This window comes from Mesoplodon mirus (genome assembly GCF_964341445.2).
Source record: "Mesoplodon mirus genome assembly, chromosome: 4".
Lineage (NCBI taxonomy): Eukaryota > Metazoa > Chordata > Mammalia > Artiodactyla > Ziphiidae > Mesoplodon > Mesoplodon mirus.
Genome location: NC_138979.1, coordinates 37671167 through 37689986, shown reverse-complemented (window position 1 = coordinate 37689986; position 18820 = coordinate 37671167). Strand labels below are relative to the sequence as shown.

General features: G+C 47.5%; 2 protein-coding genes across 9 annotated transcripts in view; one reads left to right on the top strand and one right to left on the bottom strand.

Annotated features, from left to right (window-relative positions):
* PRC1 (protein regulator of cytokinesis 1) overlaps positions 1-3139 on the top strand; it is a 29263-nt gene extending 26124 nt beyond the window's left edge. For 3 of the 4 annotated variants that reach the window (XM_082619320.1, XM_082619321.1, XM_082619323.1), the window contains one exon: positions 554-3139. In XM_082619320.1, coding sequence (XP_082475446.1) covers positions 554-625 — 72 coding nt within the window. In that variant the 3' untranslated portion in view covers positions 626-3139. The remainder of the gene's footprint in view (positions 1-553) is intronic. The other variant, XM_082619324.1, reaches the window with a different exon arrangement.
* A 4485-nt stretch (positions 3140-7624) lies between these two features.
* Positions 7625-18223, bottom strand: RCCD1 (RCC1 domain containing 1). Of its 5 annotated transcripts, XM_082619332.1 has the most exons (9): positions 17930-18223; positions 17265-17315; positions 16351-16647; positions 15840-16239; positions 15540-15661; positions 12571-12666; positions 11754-11924; positions 11213-11242; positions 7626-10642 (listed from the first exon to the last, which is right to left on the bottom strand). In XM_082619332.1, the coding sequence occupies exons 3-9, from the start codon at positions 16523-16525 to the stop codon at positions 10491-10493; spliced, it is 1146 nt and encodes a 381-aa protein (XP_082475458.1). In that variant the 5' UTR covers positions 16526-16647; positions 17265-17315; positions 17930-18223; the 3' UTR covers positions 7626-10490. The 5 variants fall into 5 exon arrangements, with proteins under 5 accessions (XP_082475460.1, XP_082475458.1, XP_082475456.1 ...); XM_082619334.1 differs by lacking the exon at positions 17265-17315 and having other exon boundaries at positions 7625-10642; positions 11213-11319; XM_082619330.1 differs by lacking the exon at positions 17265-17315.
* Between the last annotated feature and the right edge of the window lie 597 nt (positions 18224-18820).

The window sequence follows — 18820 nt, the reverse complement described above, 5'->3', positions numbered from 1 at the left end:
TACATATATCCGTTTCTCTCTGGCTAGGCTGAGGGAGATTCTTCTGGTTTTGGTTGCTATGGCTGGTAGACTCCACCAGGCAGCACTGAAGCCAGTAGACTAACCTCTACTAACATCTGTCCTTTCTCAGTGGTCATTCCTGCTCTGTCTTCCGCTTCTATACCATGTGCTCCAGCATGAGATCAAATCACCAGCAGGTTACAAGGCCCTCAGCCCCAGGGATTGGTAGATATATGTTCTGGCCCATTGTTTCCTAAAGGGCTCAAAAGACCAAAGCTTGTTGCCTACCTAGCTTGACAACTCAGAGAGTACTTTGTGAAATATAAGGGATTTCTATTCTGTGAGGTTTTAATAGAATGGACTGGCTGAGGAAAGGGATCAAGGGGCATATGTACACATGCTTAATCTGTGACTAAGATGTTCAGAGTCCCTCCCCTTTTGTTCCTAACACAGCCTGTGCGGAGCTGTATGCTGACACTCACCCGTGCTTACAAGGGCAGGGGATGTACGAGAGGGGACAGTAACGCCACTGATGTTATTTATTTTTCAACAGCAAGAACTTTCAAAGGCTTCCAAATCTGATGCTACTTCTCGAATCCTCAATTCAACCAACATCCAGTCCTGAGAAGCCCTGATCAGTCATCCAGCTAAGGTTTCCTATGCCCTGTGCCTAATTATACAGGGGTGGCTTTAATGTTTCTTCAGCTTAGATGTGCTTGAAGGCCTGGACAGGTTCCATTACCACGGGCCTAACTTACAGAAGTGAATGAGTTACAGATGAGAGTCCATCATAAGCTTAGTACGTCCTTAGACACTTGGTTTTATTTTGACTCAAGAAATACATTAAAACAGTTCATAGCAGTAAGCGTAAATTTTAGCATATCGAACCTAATTTCTTTCCCTACCCCGTAATTGTACTTGCTAAAGCATGCTCAAGGGCTTGTTTTACTTCACCATTGTGTAGTTAAATGATTGACTGTGCCCAAGCTTGGGGTATGGTACATGAAGTAGTTTTTGGCTTGTACACTTATAATTAGCAATTAACATCTTTTTTGTTTAGGGATATTCAGTTAATGCTATAGCTTCAGTAGCTTTGCTCTCACCTAAAGGCCTGTCCCCACCACACAGGACAGCCTTCCTCCTGATGAAGATGTCTGTGTGTCAGAAGTTGGGATGGCCTGACTCACAGCCAAAGAGGTGACAGGGAGGCTGGGAGCACCTTTGTTAAACTGTGTACAGTTTCGTTATATAGGCCAGTGCTGTGGGGGTATGTGTGTGAACACACGTACTTGTCTGAACTCTGCCTCTTCAGTTTTTCTCTGGGTCCAGTTCCCCATCCCTGTGCCCCCCGTGCCTGCGTTCCTCCACCCTCTGCACTTGCCAGCCAAGTTGGGAGGCTGTTTGGGTGGGTTGGGCCGTTTCTGTCGTGGAGATCTGGAACTTTGCACGTATCAGTACTGCTGTGGCGTCCACGATGAGGCTCCTCCTTCGCCTACCCTCTGTATCAGTCGCTGCTGTGCCCCCCCGAGCACTATTATTTATCCTCCGGCTGCCGGCACCAGTACTACTGGCAGCGCAGTGCATGGTTCTCGGACGCTACCGTGTGGGTTGCTCTGTGTCGGCCACGCCGGTTAGGCATCCTATAAACGTCCTGATTTTAAAATATAAATATTCCTAAAAATAAATTAAAATGTGGGTACTTCTATTTCAGAGATCTATCCTGTGGTGTGTGCTTTCACTGTTCCCCATGTCACTTTTTGGTTGGTTTTTGTCTGTGGAAAACAGAAAAGACTAAAAGAACATACAAGAAATGTTTAGTCGGGAGTATGATTTTCACATTCTTTTGAGTGTTTCGAAATTACGAACATCTCTTATCCTGAGAAAAGAGTTTTTTTTAGAGGAATAAAAAGCCTAAATCCTGATGTATAAAGAGGCTGAGGTACTATTAGGAAACTCTGGTTTCATTGCTATGTACAAGTCTTTGTATGGAGATATATTTTCTTTTGGCTAAATACCTAGGAGTGGAATGGCTGCATCATACGTATGGTAGGTGTATGTTTTAACTTTTTAAGGAACTGCCAAACAGTTTTCCAAAGTGGTTGGACTATTTTACATTCTCATTAATAATGGATAAGGGTTCCAATTTCTTTTTTTTTTAAACATTTATTTTTGGCTGTGTTGGGTCTTTGTTGCTGCACGCAGGCTTTCTCTAGCTGTGAGTGGGGACTACTCTTCATTGCAGTGTGTGGGCTTCTCATTGTGGTGGCTTCTCTTGCTGTGAAGTGTGGGCTCTAGGTGTGCGGGCTTCAGTAGTTGCAGCATGTGGGCTCAGTAGTTGTGGCTCATGGGCTCTAGAGCGCAGGCTCAGTGGTTGGGGTGCACGGGCTTAGTTGCTCCATGGCATGTGGGATCTTCCCAGACCAGGGATCGAACCCGTGTCCCCTGCACTGGCAGGTAGATTCTTAACCACTGTGCCACCAGGGAAGTCCCTGAAGGTTCCAATTTCTTCAATCTTTTCCAACACTTTGTATGGTCAGTCTTTATAATTTTAGCCATTTTAGTGGCTGTGAAATGGTATCTCATTGTGGTTGGAATTTTCACTTCCCTAATGACGTTTAACATCTTTTTGTGTACTTTTTCGCCATCATTCTTATCTTCTTTGGTAAAGTACCCGTTTACTATTTTTGGCCATGTTAAAAATTAAATTGTATTTGTTTTTTATTTTTTTGGCTGTGCCCATGTGGCTTATAGGATCTTAGATCCTCAACCAGGGATCGAACCCAGGCTCTCAGCAGCGGAAGTGCGGAGTCCTAACCACTGGACTGCCAGGGAATTCCAGAGCTGTGTTCTTACTGTTGAGTTTTGAGAGCTCTCTATATATCCTGCATACAAGTTCTTTTATCCAGGTGTATGTTTTGCAAAGATCTTGTCCCCATCTGTGGCTTCTTTTTGTTTTCTTGAAGTATAATTGAGATACATTATATTAATTTCAGGCTGCTTTAATTCTTTCAACCGTGTCACTGAAGAGCAGAGGTATAATTTTGATGAAATCCATTTGTTCTTTGGATTGTACTGCTGTTACTCTAAGAAATTTACCTAACCCAAGATGATAAAGGTTTTCTCCTAGAAGTTTAAAGTTTTCAGTTTTACATTTACGTCTGATTCATTTTGGCTCTGTGTATCATCTATCTGTATGGCTCCAGGTATGGCTTTAAGTTCATTCTTTTTGCATACAGGTAGCCAGTTGTCCAGCACTATTAGCTGAAAAGCTAAACCTTCTCCACTGTACATTTCTGTTCCACTAATCTATTTGTCCTAATGACAGTACTACCCTGCCTTAATTACTGAGGATTAATACGAATTCTTGAAATCAGGTAATGTTAGTTTTCTAACTTGGTGCTTTTAAACGTTATTTTTTCTTTTCTGGTTACTGTGCATTTCTGTATGAGTTTTAGGAAAAAAGCTTGTCAATTTCTACCCAAAAATCTGGTAGGATTTTTATTGGCATTGCATTGAATCTGTAGACCAACTGAGGGAGAACTGACAACCCCCAAACAAGGCATATCTCTCCATTTATTTAGGTTTTCTTTAATTTCTCTTAGTATTTTGTAGGTCATGTTTACAGATCTTTCACATCTTTGTTAGATTTATCCCAAAGTATTTCAGGTTTCTTGATGCTATTGTAAATGGTATTTTCTAATTAGAATTTCTGGTTGTTGCTTGGGTACATATAGCAGTTGATTTTGTATATTGCTCTTGTATCCTGCAACCTTGCAAAACTCACTTATAAAAAGAAAAGTGAGAAAAAAAATACACTCTTTACAGATGATTGGCTTTGTGTTGGAGCAACCCTTTACTGCTTAGCCAGGCTGTGTACAACTCTGCCTTAGCTTTCAGTCCTGCTTGTGTGGAGCCTGAATGCTAGACATGAAAGCTTATTATTTTCTCAGGCATTTCTGAGCAAATATCCAGCCCTGGGCATGTGTTATGCTTTGATTCCCCAGTATGATGTGGGACCTTTTAAAAGGCCTTTCTCCCTATTATATCCTTTCCCAACCTCTTTCTTCCCAGATCTTTCCCTTGTCCAGGTTATTGCAGGCAATACTTGTGCCTTTAAATATTTTCAGCAAAAGCTGCCCAGCCCTGGGAACACTACGTCTGGCAAAACAAAGGTGAGCTCTTGCACTGGTCCTCCAGGGAGCCGCCAGATAGCCAGTAACCCACAACCACCATTCTGTGAGAACTGTTTTCCTCCCTCTGGTACTAGCAACCCACCACCCAAGTGACTTCCAGGAAATTTAACAGATCAGTGCCCTTATGTTCCCCCTTCATTTTTTCCCTTTTGGGAGTCAGATGTTAAAGACTAGGACATTCATAAGTATCTGCATATATGGGGAAAATTAGAAAGTGACCACAATACCTAAGGAAAGGCTCAGAAAAGATGATATTACATTTACACCTCAGGCTGATCCTTGGTACAGAGACAGCCTACGACAATTCAGAAAAACAAAACAATGGCAAACCCTGGGGAAGGGGGAGAATCTGATTCCCAGAGTTACCATACTACCAGATTCAAATGTCCAGTGTTCAACAAAAAAGTCACAAGGCATGCAAAGAAACATTAGCGTATGGCCCATTCAAAAGAAACTAAATCACCAGAATATTGTCCCTGAAAAAGACTTAATGGCAGCTATATTAGACAAAGACTTGGAAAAAATAGTCCTGGGGACCTCCCTGGTGATGCAGTGGTTAAGAATCCACCTACCAATGCAGGGAACATGGGTTCAAGCCCTGGTCCGGGAAGATCCCACATGCCGCAGAGCACCTAAGCCCGTGCACAACTACTGAGCCCGTGTGCCACAACTACTGAAGCCCACGCGCCTAGAGCCCATGCTCCGCAACAAAGAGAAGCCACTGCAGCCCGCGCACCACAATGCCTGCGCACCACAATGAAGAGTAGCCCCCGCTAGCCGGGGCTTAATATTTATTTTTATATTAACATTTATATTTATATAAATATTAATATTTAATATTAATTAAAAATAACCAGTGGATCAAAGAGGAAATCACAGGGGAAATTAGAAAATACTTAGAATGAATAAAAAAACAAAGCATACCAAAACTTATGGGATGCAGCAAAAGCAGTGCTAAGGGGAAATTATAGCTGTAAATGTTCACATTAAAAAAACAAGAAAGATCTTAAGTCAGTCAGCCATCTAACTTTCAACTTGAAAACTAGAAAAAAAACAAACTAAACCAAAAGCTAGCAGAAGGAAGGAAATAAAGATTACAGCAAAGATAAATGAAATTCAGTATAGAAAAACAATAGAGAAAATCAGTGAAACTAAAAGTTGGTTCTTTAAAAAGATCAATGAAATGGATGAACTTTTAGCTAGATGGACTAAGGAAAAAAGACACAAGTCATTAAAATCAGAAATGAAAGCAAGGAGATTTCCCTGGTGAGGCAGTGGTTAAGAATCCGTCTGCCAGTGCAGGGGACCCAGGTTCGATCCCTGGTCCAGGAAGATCCTACATACATGCCATGGAGCAACTAAGCCCGCCCACCTAGATCCTGTACTCCCCAACAAGAGAAGCCACTGCAATGAGAAGCCCACCACCGCAACAAAGAGTAGCCCCCTCGCCTCAACTAGAGAAAGCCCCTGTGTGGCAACGGAAGACCCAACGCAGCCAAAAATAAAAATAAATAAATTTATATATTTAAAAAAATGAAAGCAGGGACATTACTACTAATTCCACAGAAAGAAAAAAGGGTTTTAAAAGAGTACTATGGGGACTTCCCTGGTAGTACAGCAGTTAGGACTCCTTGCTCCCAGTGCAGGGGGCCTGGGTTCAATCCCTGGTCAGCAAACTAGATCCCACATGCTGCAACTAAGACCTGGTGCAGCCAAATAAATAAATAAAATTTTTTTAAAAAGAGTACTATGAGCAATTAATTGTACACCAACAAATCAGATTACCTGGGTGAAATGGACATGTTCCTAGAAACACAAAACCTATCAAGACTAAATCAGAAGGAAATAAACAATCTCAATAGACCTATAACTAGTAAGGAGATTGAATCACTACTCAACAATTTCCCAGGAAAGGGCTTCCCTGGTGGCACAGTGGTTAAGAATCCACCCGCCGATGCAGGGGACATGGGTTTGAGCCCTGGTCCGGGAAGATCCCACAGGCTGCGGAGCAGCTAAGCCCGTGCACCACAACCGCTGAGTGGGCATTGTAGAGCCCGCAAGCGACAACTGCTGAGCCCGCGTGCCTAGAGCCCATGATCCGCAACAAGAGAAACTACCACAATGAGAAGCCCGCGCACTGCGACAAAGAGTATCCCCTGCTCACCTCACCTAGAGAAAGCCCGCACGCAGCAACGAAGACCCAACACAGCCAAAAATAAACAAATAATTTAAAAAAAATTTCCCAAGAAAGAAAATCCTTGGACCTAATGGCTTCACTGTGAATTCTACCGAATATTTAAAGAACTAACACCAATCCTCAAATTTTTCCGAAATATTTCAGAGGAAAAAACACTTCCTAACTCATTCTGTGAGGCCAGCATAACTTTGATACCAAAGCCAGAAGACACTACAGGAAAACTATAGACCAATATCCCTTTTGAACATAGATGAAAAAAATCTTCAGCAAATACTAGCAAACAGAATTCAGCAACACTTGGAAAGGATTATACATCATGACCAAGTGAGATTTATTCCTGGAATACAAGGATGATCAATGTAACATGCTACATCAACAAAATGAAGGAAAAAAAACACATGATCATCTCAACTGATGTAGAAAAAGCAAGATTCTGCACCCTTTCGTGATTAAAAACACTCAATAAAATAGGAAAAGAAGGGAACCACTTCCACACAATAAAATCCGTATATGAGAATCCCACAGCAAACATAATACTCAATGGCTTTTCCTCTAAGATCAGGAACAAGGCAAGGATGCCCACTTTCACCACTTTTATTCAACATAGTAATGGAAGTTCTAGTCAGAGCCATTAGGTTATAAAAGAAATAAAAGGCCTCCAAATTAGAAAGGAAGAAGTAAAAGTATCTCTGTTTGCAGATGAATGATCTTATATGTAGAAAATCCTAAAGACTACAAAAAAGCTGTTAGAACTAATAAATGACTTCAGTAAAGGAGCAGGATACAAAGTCAACACACAAAAATCAGTTGTATTTCTATACACAATGAACAATCTGAAAAGGAAATTACAAAAATGATTCCAGGGCTTCCCTGGTGGCACAGTGGTTAAGAATCCACCTGCCAGTGCAGGGGACCTGGGTTCGAGCCCTGGGCTGGGAAGATCCCACATGCCACGGAGCAACAAAGCCCGTGCGCCACAACTACTGAGCCTGTGCTCTAGAGCCCATGAGCCACAACTACTGAAGCCCGCGTGCGTAGAGCTCCACAACAAGAGAAGCCACTGCAATAAGAAGCCTGCGCACCACAACGAAGAGTAGCCTGGCTCATCGCAACTAGGGAAAGCCCACGTGCAGCAGCAAGGACCCAACACAGCCAAAAATAAATAATTAATTTTAAAAAATAAATAATTAATTTTAAAAAATGACTCTATAGTAGCATCAAAAAGAATAAAATACTTAGGAATTAACCAAGGAGGTAAAAGACATGTACAATGAAAACTACAAAACACTCCTGAAAGAAATTATAGACATAAATAAATGGAAACACATCCCATGATCATGGATTGGAAGACTTAATGTCATTAAAAGTGGACTTCCCTGGTGGTCCAGTGGTAAAAACCCACCTTTCAATGCAGGGGACAGAGGTTCAATCCCTGGTTGGGGAACTAAGATCGCACATGCCGTGGGGCAACTAAACCCGTGTACCACAACTACGGAGCTCGCGCGCCTCAACAAGACAGCCCACGTGCCACAAACTACAGAGCCCACGCGCTCTGGAGCCTGCACGCCAGAACTAGAGAGAGAAAACCTGCACGCTGCAACTAGAGAGAAGCCCAAGCGCCACAATGAAGAGCCCGTGCCACAACGGAGGATCCCGCACGCCTCAATGAAGACCCCATGTGCCTCAACTGAGACCCGACGTGGCCAAAAAAAATAAATTAAAAAAAATTGTTAAAATGTTAGTAGTACCCAAAGCAATCTATAGATTCAGTGCATTCCCTAAAATTTCAAGGACCTTTATACAGAAATAGAAAAACACTAAAACTCAAATAGGATCTCAAGGGACCCCAACAGACAGAACAATTTTGAAAAAGACTAAAACTGGAGGAATCACACTTCCTGGTTTCAAAACCTACTACAAAGCTATAGTAATCACAACAGTATTGACATAAAAAGAGACAGACATATAAATCAATGAAATAGAATAGAGAGCCCAGAAATAAACCCTCAAATATATAATCAAATGATTTTTGAGAAGGGTGCCAAGGCCATTCAGTGAGGAAAGGACAGCCTTTTCAACAAATGGTGCTGGGGAAACTGGATAACCACATGCAAAAGAATGAAGTTGGACTCTTACCTAACACTATACACAAAAATTAACTCAAAGTGGATCAAGGACCAAAATATAAAACCTAAAACAATAAAATTCTTGGAAAAACATAGGACAAAAGCTTCGTGACATTGGATTTGGTGATGATTTCTTGGATATGACAACAAAGGCATAGGCAACAAAAAAATAGACAAATTGGACTTCATGAAAATTAAAAAAACTTTGCATCGAGACAGTATCAACAAAGTAAAAAGGCAACCAACAGAATGGGGGAAAACATTTCCAAATCACTTATTTGATAAGGGGTTAGTACCTAGAATACATCGAGAACTCCTAAAACAACACACACACACAACCAGATTCAAAACCAGATTCAAAAATGGGCAAAGGACTTTAATAGACATTTCTCCAAAAAAGATACGTGAATGGCCAATAAGCACATGAAAAGATGCTTAACATCACTGATTATTAGGGAAACTCAAATCAAAATTACAATGAGATACCACCTCACACCTATCAGGATGGCTACTGTCAAAAAAACGGAAAACAAAGTGTTCGGTGAGGATGTGGAGAAATTGGAACACTTGTGCACTATTGGTGGGATTGTAAAATGGGAAAGCCACTGTGGAAAACAGTATGTAGGCTCCTCAAAAAATTAAAAATAGAATTACCATATGACCCAGCAATTCCACTTTAGGGTACATATCCAAAAAAATTAAAAGCAGAGTCTCAAAGAGATGTTTGTAAACCCATGTTCATAGCAGCAGTATTCACAATAGCTAAAACATGAAAGCAACCCAAGTGTCCATCAACCAATGAATGGATAAACAAAATGTGGTATATACATACAATGGAATTCAGGCCTAAAAAGGAAGGAAATTCTGCAATATGCTATAACATGGATGAACCTTGAGAACATTATGCCAAGTGAAATAATTCAATATTTATCTTATAAAAAGATAAATACTGTATGATTCCACTTATATTAGGTACGTAGAGTAGTCAAGAGCACAAAGACAGACACAAGGTATAATGATGGTTGCCAGGGGCTGGGGAGAACAGGGAGTTATTGTTTAATAGCTGTAGAGTTTCAGATTTACAAGATGAAAAGAGATGGGAATGGATGGTGGTGATGGCTACACAACAATGTGAATGTATTTAATGCCACTTAAAAATGATTAAGATAGTAAATTTTTTGTTATGTGTATTTTAACTCAATAAGAAAAAAAATTACTATCAGTAAGAGAATATATAACTTGAGGTATAATTCATACAATGGAATACCATATAACAATAAAAATGAATCAACTGCACGACACCACAGATGAATCACACAGTGCTGATGAAAAACACGACATAAAAGAACATACACAGAAAGATTCTATTTACCTAAAGTTCAAAAGCAGACAAATTATATTGTATAAAGATGCATACAGGAATGGTATGAGTCAAAATGATAACAGGTATATGAATAACAAAAGGAGATGACCTCTAGTGGTCCCCAATCTTAGCACTACCTCCAAATCACTGGGGGTGGGGCAGCCTAAAAAATCTACCCACATCTAGGTTCCACACCCCTAAGTTCTGATTTCATTGTGTCTGCAATGCTGGCTTTAGGCATCCAGTTTCAAATCTCCAGGTGTTTCTTTCTTTTCTTTCTTTTTTTTTTTTTTTTGGGGGGCCACGCTGTGCCATGCAGCTTGTGTGATCTTAGTTCCCAGACTGGGGATTGAACCCGCACCCTAGGCAGTGAAAGCGCAGAGTCCTAACCACTGGACTGCCAGGGAGTTCCCTCCAGGTGTTTCTAATGTGAAGACAAAGTTGAGAATGCTGCCTGCTCTAAGGTGGAGCAAGAGGGCTGTGATAGGGAAGGCCAAATGTGGGGCCTCTGGGGTGCTGGCAATGGTTTTCCTTGACCTGGGGGGAGTTTCACGGGTGTTAGCTTCATAATTTTTCACTCTACATTTATTTTATGCCCTTATCTATACATGTCAGCTCTTCTCTTTTTCCACAGCATACACGTAGGTGTTCCAGGGCCCACAGCTCACGGTCCTTACTTGGAGTTGCTTATCTACAAAGTACTTCACACGGCAGGGCCGATCCAAGCTGGTCGTGTCTTTGTGGCCAAGCTGTCCATATTTACCTAAAGTGAAATAAGCTGCTTTGCCATCCTCTCCACTGGGCCTTGTGGCTTTTCCCCTCCAGGAAGGAAAAATAGCCCACTGACTGAAGTGCTGGGCTTAAGCCACCACTCTGCTGGTGTCTGCTCCGTGAATTCAGGAGACCAGCACCACAGAGCCTCCAGGACCAGGCAATTCCACAGGTCCCCAAGAGGCAAGATGCTCCTCCAGGCTCTCCACTCCTAAGCTCAGATGTTCAGAGCAGAGATTTTTATTTTATCTTTTTCTCTACCCAGTGCCAGACCAAAAGATGTTTCATGACTGCTGGCTAAATATTCCCTTAAGACAAATACTTTTTCAGAAAGGTAGATGGGAAATACTGACATGTTGTCATATTTCTCTCTTGTCTGGTCTCTGCTCCTCTGAGTGTGCCTAGATCTGTTCCAGAGAAGGGAGTAGACAGCTTTTCAGTCCCAATGGTCAGGCCGAGGCCCCTGCTTCCACTTCTCTGCATGGCTGTTGTCACCTGCCCTCTACTCCCAGGTCTTTCCTCCCCTTGGTTTAAGCATCACAAAAGCAAACCTTTTACTTACCCCAGCCCCAGGTGTAGAGCTCCCCGGTTCCTGCAACCAAAGGACAGCAAAAGGACAGTAAGGGGCTGACACCACTGCTCTTTGACTAGGCATTTGTCCAGCTCGGCCTGACAGCATGTTATGGTCACCATGAGACTCACTTGGCGTAGCAAAACATATGCTCTCTCTTTTTAACAACTGTCTAGTCACATTTGGGATGATACAGGATCCAAACTGAAAAAGTTCACCTCCCTATATGCAGACTGATTGGCCTGCAACTCACAGCTGCTGAGTTTAGGACAGCCCTGCTGTCAGATGAAAGGCTGGCAACACTAGCTTCCCTCCAGAAGGAAGAACCTTTGGGGCCTGACAGGCTGGGGAGCCACTGTTAAAGCCCCGTGGGAGTGTACTGAGTGGGGCAGCTACTCAGTACATGTCAAAGATGCTTAATTAAAATGGTAGTTTTTTAGGTGACCACACCCTTTTCTGCAGCCACCAGCTAGAGAGCGGGGTGGAGGGACCTCCCGCTCCATCCTGAACCAGCCTACCCAGCCCCACTCACTTGTCACCACCGCTGTGTGCCGGGATCCACAGCTGGCCTTGACTGCATCTGAGCCCAGGGGGAGGTCCAATAAAGCCGGGAAGGGCTGGACAGCTATGAAGGGGGCGGGGGCTCCATCCTCACCCCCGGCTACTCTCTTCACTTCAGAACCATCTTCATTCAGTCCTGAGGCTTCAGAGAAGTAATAAGAGTGATGATGATAATGATGCTGAACACTCACTGAGCGCTGATCTAAACCTCATTCATACGCTGACTCATACACTACAACAGCTGACACACTTGCTTTAGCTCGGGCCATCGCTCCCAACCCCACATTCCCTGGGAAGTGCTGGAGTTGACAGGTCTGTGGGGCATGTAGTGCTGACACTGGCATCGGCCTTGCCGTGCTCCCCCTCATAAGGGGCTCAGAGTCCTTCATTGTGTCCTGGGGTCCCAAGGATGTCACACACCCTTTTGAGGCTGTGGCTCTCAGGCCAGCAATATGGCCAGGAGTCAGGAATGACAGAAACGTGTGGAAATCAAGAATTGACCTTCACCAACAGACTTGTGGTTGCCAAGGAGGAGGGGGGTGGGGGAGGGATGGATTAGGAGTTTGGGATTAGCAGATGTAAACTATTATATATAGGATGGGTAAACAACAAGGTCCTACTGTGTAGCACAGGGAACTGTATTCAATAAGCTGTGATAAACCACAACGGAAAAGAATATGTATATATATATATGTATAGCTGAATCATTTTGCCATACAGCAGAAATTAACAACATAAATCAACTATACTTCAATAAAATATATCCAAAAAAGAGAACTGACTCTCACCTTCTGCGGCTGTCTTTCCATCCTCTGCCAGGCTCTTGGTGGGCAGGGCCAGCTGCCCTGATTCATTCCAGCCCCAGATATAAATATCCCCAGCCTCTGAAAGAGAGATAAAGGGGCCCCATTAACAGACTGTGTTCGCCCCCTCCACCTCCTAAGCAAGTGCATCCATCCAGACTCCACTACACCCCACTAGCTCCCTAGAGGCAACTCCTGCCTGCTCGGCCCAAGTCAGCACTCCAGGCAAAGTGCTTCCCTCAGGCCCCAGCAGCTTCCTTGTCTCAACAGGGCCCCTTCCCCCTTAAGTGCCTTCAGGTCACCCTATTCTTTTTTTTTTTTCTTTTCTTTTTTTTTGCGTTACGCGGGCCTCTCACTGTTGTGGCCTCTCCCGTTGTGGAGCACAGGCTCCGGACGCGCAGGCTCAGCGGCCATGGCTCATGGGCCCAGCCGCTCGGTGGCACGCGGTACCCTCCCGGGCCGGGGCACGAACCCGTGTCCCCTGCATCGGCAGGCGGACCCTCAACCACTGCACCACCAAGGAAGCCCCTGGGTCACCCTATTTTTAAAAAATTTTTTTTATTATTTTTTTTGCAGTATGCGGGCCTCTCACTGTTGTGGCCTCTCCTGTTGCAGAGCACAGGCTCCGGACGCGCAGGCTCAGTAGCCGTGGCTCACAGGCCTAGCCGCTCTGCAGCATGTGGGATCTTCCCAAACCGGGGCACGAACCCATGTCCCCTGCATCGGCAGGCGGACTCTCAACCACTGCGCCACCAGGGAAGCCCCACCCTATTCTTAAAGGAAGTCTCTTGCTGGCTCTTCCTCTCCATTTTCACTTTTTCCTTTTTTGTTAAATTGTACCCCCCACTCCCCCGCGTGCAGTTTGGAAATGTGGCCCTGGAAGTTCCCCAGTGATCTTTTTTTCACATCCACTGAGCCCAGGCCCCTTTCGTCAGCCCTACCTGCCACCAGTCCTGCTGAAGGCCTTTTAAAAAACTGTTGTTTTAACTGAGGTGGTATTGGTTTATAACATTATATAAGTTTCATGTGTACAGCATTATATTTTGACTTCTGTATGCACTACAGTGTGCTTATCACCAAGAGGTTAGTTTTCATCTGTCACCATCCAGCCAACCCCCTTTACCCATTGCACCCTCCCCCTCCCCCGAAGGCCTCTGGAAGCTCTCACAGCACTGGAGTTGGTTGATTGGAGCAACAGCCCTATGCTAAAAATTCACTAACAGCAGTGGCTAATTTTTATCAAGTGCTTATTCTGTTGCCACTGTTTTAAGCACAATATCCCCATTTTATTCAAGAGAAAACTTGAGGCACAGAGAGGTTAGGTGCTCTGCCCAAGATCACGAGGGGCAGGGTGATGATTTGAACCTGGGAGGTCTGGTCTGAAGCATCCGTGCTCCAACCACGCGACACCAAGGCCTCAAATGCCTTTTGGACCTTAGTGCGAGACTTCGCATTGGGCTCACCTTCCAGCCCTCTCTTCTCTCCCTCCAGCCCACTCATTCTCAAGCCTGGCTGCCGACCCAGGCCCATTACATGTGAATATGGACGGGACAGTACAGGCATAAGTAGTTTTTAAAGACCCCTGGTGAAACCATGCCCCATAGCGTTAACAGAAGCTGATAACTAACAGAAATTCTTGAACTTCTCTTACAGAACAACAGATGAGGGAACACCCTGTTAAAACCCCTTTGCTTGTTAAGTGCCTTCATTGATTAAGTTCACTTTGGTTATTTTTCTTTTTTTCCTCTTTAATTGCATACCTTCCCAGCTTCGTGCAACTCAGTTGTTTCACAGGAACTTGGAGTCAGCTCCTGCCCAGTGAAAGCCAGCTGGGGACTAGTTGGGGCCACTGACCCTAAAACTGGGCCTGTGCAGATGTCCAGTGGATGGCCTTTTGATGTCAGAGGGCTGGAAAAAACTCCACCCTCAGATCATGCTAAGCGCCTCCACTTTTTTTTTTTTGGCCACACTGCGTGGCTTGTGGGATCTTAGTTCCCCAACCAGGGACTGAACCAGGGCCCCTGAAGTGAAAGCGCCGAGTCCTAACCACTGTACCGCCAGGGAATTCCCAAAGCACCTCCATTTTGAATATGCAGAAGCATGTGACCCAGATATGCCTGCTCAGAGCACTGACTACCTAACCTTCTTCCCTCCCTCCAATCACCTTTCCCCACGCCTAAGACCACCCTGCTTATCCCATAAATACCCCAACTCCCTTCAGGGAGGCAGATCTGAGACTTATTATTCTCACATTTCCTCGCTTGGCTGCCTTGTGAACAAACTGTTTCTTGGCTGTAAACCTTGGCATCTCAGCGTCTGGCTTGCTGCGCATCAGGACCTGGTCGGTAACGATATAACTGGCGGCCAGAGCCCCAAATGCAAATCCTTGCAAAGATCATTCGCTCCCAGCCGCACCCAACAGCCTAGAAATCAGCTGCACCTGGATCACCTGCCAGAGTGGTGAACACAATCTCAGGTGAAACTCCTCATTCTGGTCCTGGATCACCAGCTGTGGCACCACCAGAGCTCACACTCACCATCCTCCTCCTCCCGGTGGGCATCCAAGTGTCCACTGTGTGCCACACATCACGGCCACCCGGGCAACTGATGCCTTTTTCTCCTCCTTAGCTCGGTTGCCCCTTACCCGTTCATTCTCCCTTGGGGAGTATTTTAGAAAGACAGCCCTGGCTGGAGGCAGACTGAAGGGAGGGGTAGTGGGACTAGTAACAGAAGACAGGAAACAATTGTAACAGTCCGGGTGCGAGTGGGTGATGGTGGCGGCAGAGGGGCTGAATCTGAGAGGCGTTAGGGAGTCATGAAAGACTGGGCTGGCTGATGTGGGAGGAGCTTGGGAGGAGGCCCGGCTAGGGCACCCATCAATCTGCGAGAGGAGGAGGAAGGTTTGGCGCCTACGAGACCTTGAGCTGGTTTTGGAAAAGCACTAGGTCACTCACCACTCACACACAGAGAGTGCCAGCCACCTGCGGCCACCTCAGCCATGGTTAGGCCCTGCAGCGCCTGCAGCAGCCTCGGCTCCGGCTCTGCCTCCAGAGTCCCGTGGCCCAGCTGTCCGTGCCTGAGCAAGGGAGACCCTAGTCAACTACAGTCACACCAAGGGGTCTCCCTCCCCTTCCCTCCCCAATCGCTCTCTCCTGCCCCCTGTATGCTCACCTCCCACTCCGAGCCACATTTACCCGCACCCCCCCCACCCCACCCCCCGTCATCGCCGCAAAAGCCCAGCCGGCCCACCTCACCTGCCCCCGCCCCAGGAGAACACCTGGCCCGCCGCGTCCAGCAGCAACGCGTGCTCAGCGCCCAGCTCCAGCCGGCGCGCCCGCAGTGTCGGGGCCAGAGGCCGGTAGAAGGGCGGCCGCGGGCTCACGTAGGCGCGAGCGCAGGGCAGCAGCGGCAGCGGCCCAGCCTGGGTCTCATCGCCGCCCGGTCCGTCTTCCCGCTCGGCCTCCGGCACGGTCTGGGCCCAGAGGGGCTCCCCGCGCAGCGCCGAACCGGGCGCCCAGGCCTGCAGCTCCGTCCCGGCCCCGGGTCCCGGCCCCGCGCGCAACACCACCAGGAGCTCCTCCGACGCCCACGCGTCCCTGCAGCCGCCCGCCGCTCCGACCGCGAAGCCAGACAGCTCCAACCGGCCTCCTCCACCTGCGGGGGGCGGACAGCAGGCTGGGGAAGGGGCGGGACACGCACCCGGGGCTGGGGGCGGGACACGCACCCGGGGCTGGGGTCGGGATGGGGCCGGAAGGAGGCGCTCACGGGTCACGAAGGCGGTGTAGCTCCAGCTCGCGCTCACGCGGCAGACATCGAGGCCCGCGCCTGGCGCCCTCAGAGGCTCGGGGCTGTGTACCTGGCGCCCGCGCCCCGAGCCCAGCGCCTGCCCGAAGCCGCAGAAACCGAAGCCGAACCAGGCCCCGCGACGCTCCTCGGCCATGCCCGGCAGCGCCCTCTGCTGGCTGCGACCTGGCTGGGGCGGCCGGCGGGACGGAGGGTTAAGGCTAGAACTCGAAGAGATTCTTCCAGATGAGCCCTTGCGGTACACTGAAGCTGCCTCACCTGTAAAATGGGGGAAATGCCATCCTCCTAACCACAGAGGCAGACGATGTGCGTTCCACCAACCAACATTCGCTGAGCGGGAGCCTTGGCTAAAGTCCTGCCAGATTTAGGAAGATTCTGAGCTGTCTAGAGTGGGGGACTTTCCCTGCCTTCCCTTTTGACTCAAGCAAGTTCGCTGTCCCACAAAGTGGGCACGAGGTATTTAAATGGCTTCTCTCTTAGGCGTTGGACTAGGATCTGAGTCCCTCCCCCTCCAAATTCCCAATGCCAGGCACATTACCCCATGTAATCCTGGGAACTAGAATTGCCCCCATTTGACAGCGGAGACTCCCAGAGAAAGTAACCCTTACACAATCACATAGCTTAGGACCGAGAGGGGCAGAAGGCTGAACTCAAGGCCCATCATTTCCACATACAGTGCTCTTCCCACCAGTGGAAGGCAGAGCATTTGAGAGACAATGCCCTGTACGGGTTAGGACCAGTTCCAGGGTTCACACGTTTGCCTCTGCAGCTACCAGTGCCTGTGTCCTCAGCCAATTTACTTAAGCTCTCTCAATCCAATTCAATTTCTTCAGTTTCACAAAGCTGGGAGTAGGGGAGGTGATGTTTGTACCTACCTTGTAGAACTGTTTGGAACAGATGCAAATAAAGGGTTCAAGTGTTGGCACCTACCATGGTAAGCACACGGTATCAGCTTATTAAGTCCAGTACTTAGAATTGATAAAAATGACCACTGGATTTTCAGGGACCTATATAAACACAATTTCACCTGGACCTTATCTAGTCATTTATTCGTTCCACATGCATTTATTGATCCCTTACTCTAAGTAATTGAGAAGGACCGATGTCTACTTCCAAGGAGCTCACGCATAAGTGGGGAGACAGACGCACAGTCGAGTGGCACGGTAAGGCCACATTTTCCGTACAGCATGTTCGGCTTGATCAGAATTTCATTGGCATTTTCAAGCCTGTGAAGTCAGGTCCGGGGTCTCTCCTTGACCCGGGCCTGGGCTCCTACCGCTTCCGGGTCAAATCCCAGCCCTAGGAGGCCTCTGACCTTAATCTTGACCCTGTGCCATCAACCCCCTCAGGCAGCTCCTTCCGATGGCAGGAACAAGTCACCAGCCAGCCCAGGATCTGGCTGGCAGCCGCAGGAGGGAAAGGTTTGAAGAGCCGCACCCTGAGCGAGGCGCCCATTGGCTGCCGCCGCCTCCCCGGGGCCAATCACCAGAGAGAGGGGTGACGTCACCGCGCGGGGAGGACAGCCTTGGGACAAGCTCACCTCGGTTCGGGCGATCCCCGCCGCGGCCTGTCCAGTCCTAGCCCGATCAAACCGGTCCCAAGGCCTACGCTAGGCCGCTGCGGCCTCCGGCGGGGAGTGAGCGAAACCTTCGGTGGGCGTGGGCTCGTTGGGCCAGATGGTCCCGTCCTCCGCAGGCACGCGCGGGGCCGCGGAGTCAGTATTAGAAGCACTTGGGGGACGATCAGAAAGAACTAAGGGGTTGGTGACTAGCGACCCCAGTGACGGGCGCCGCCTGTCAGTCCTCTCAGTCTGGGATGGCGGCAGCTCGCTACTGGACACGCGCGGGTCTGAGGCCCTAGAAGCAGCACCCAAATTAGGCGGGTGCTGGGCAGCTTTTACCTTCCATTGGCTCGGGATCTGTCACTTACCTCCGTTAAGCCAATGAGAGTCAAGCTGGGCTTAGTCCGCTCTGCAGACAGCGGAAGCAGGCTCTCAGGGACCACCCGCCCAGCAGGTGGGGATGCCCGCAGCGGTCCAAGCTTAGCTCCAACCCCGCTCAGCTACTGGAGCTTCCCTCAGGGCTTTCCCACCCCCAGATCCCGAGCTCTGCCTGACTGGAGGTCACTGAAAACTCTCAATACAAAGGCAGAAGTGGGCTCCCGTGGTGGCACAGTGGTTAACAATCCACCTGCCAATGCAGGGGACATGGGTTCAAGCCCTGGTCCAGGAAGATGCCACGTGCGGCGGAGCAACTAAGCCCATGCGCCACAACTACTGAGCCTGCGCTCTAGAGCCCCCGACTCACAACTACTGAGCCTGCGTGCCTGGAGCCTGTGCTCCACAAGAAAAGCCACCGCAATGAGAAGCCCGCGCACCACAACGAAGAGTAGCCCCCGTTAGCCCCCGTTCACTGCAACTAGAGAAAGCCTA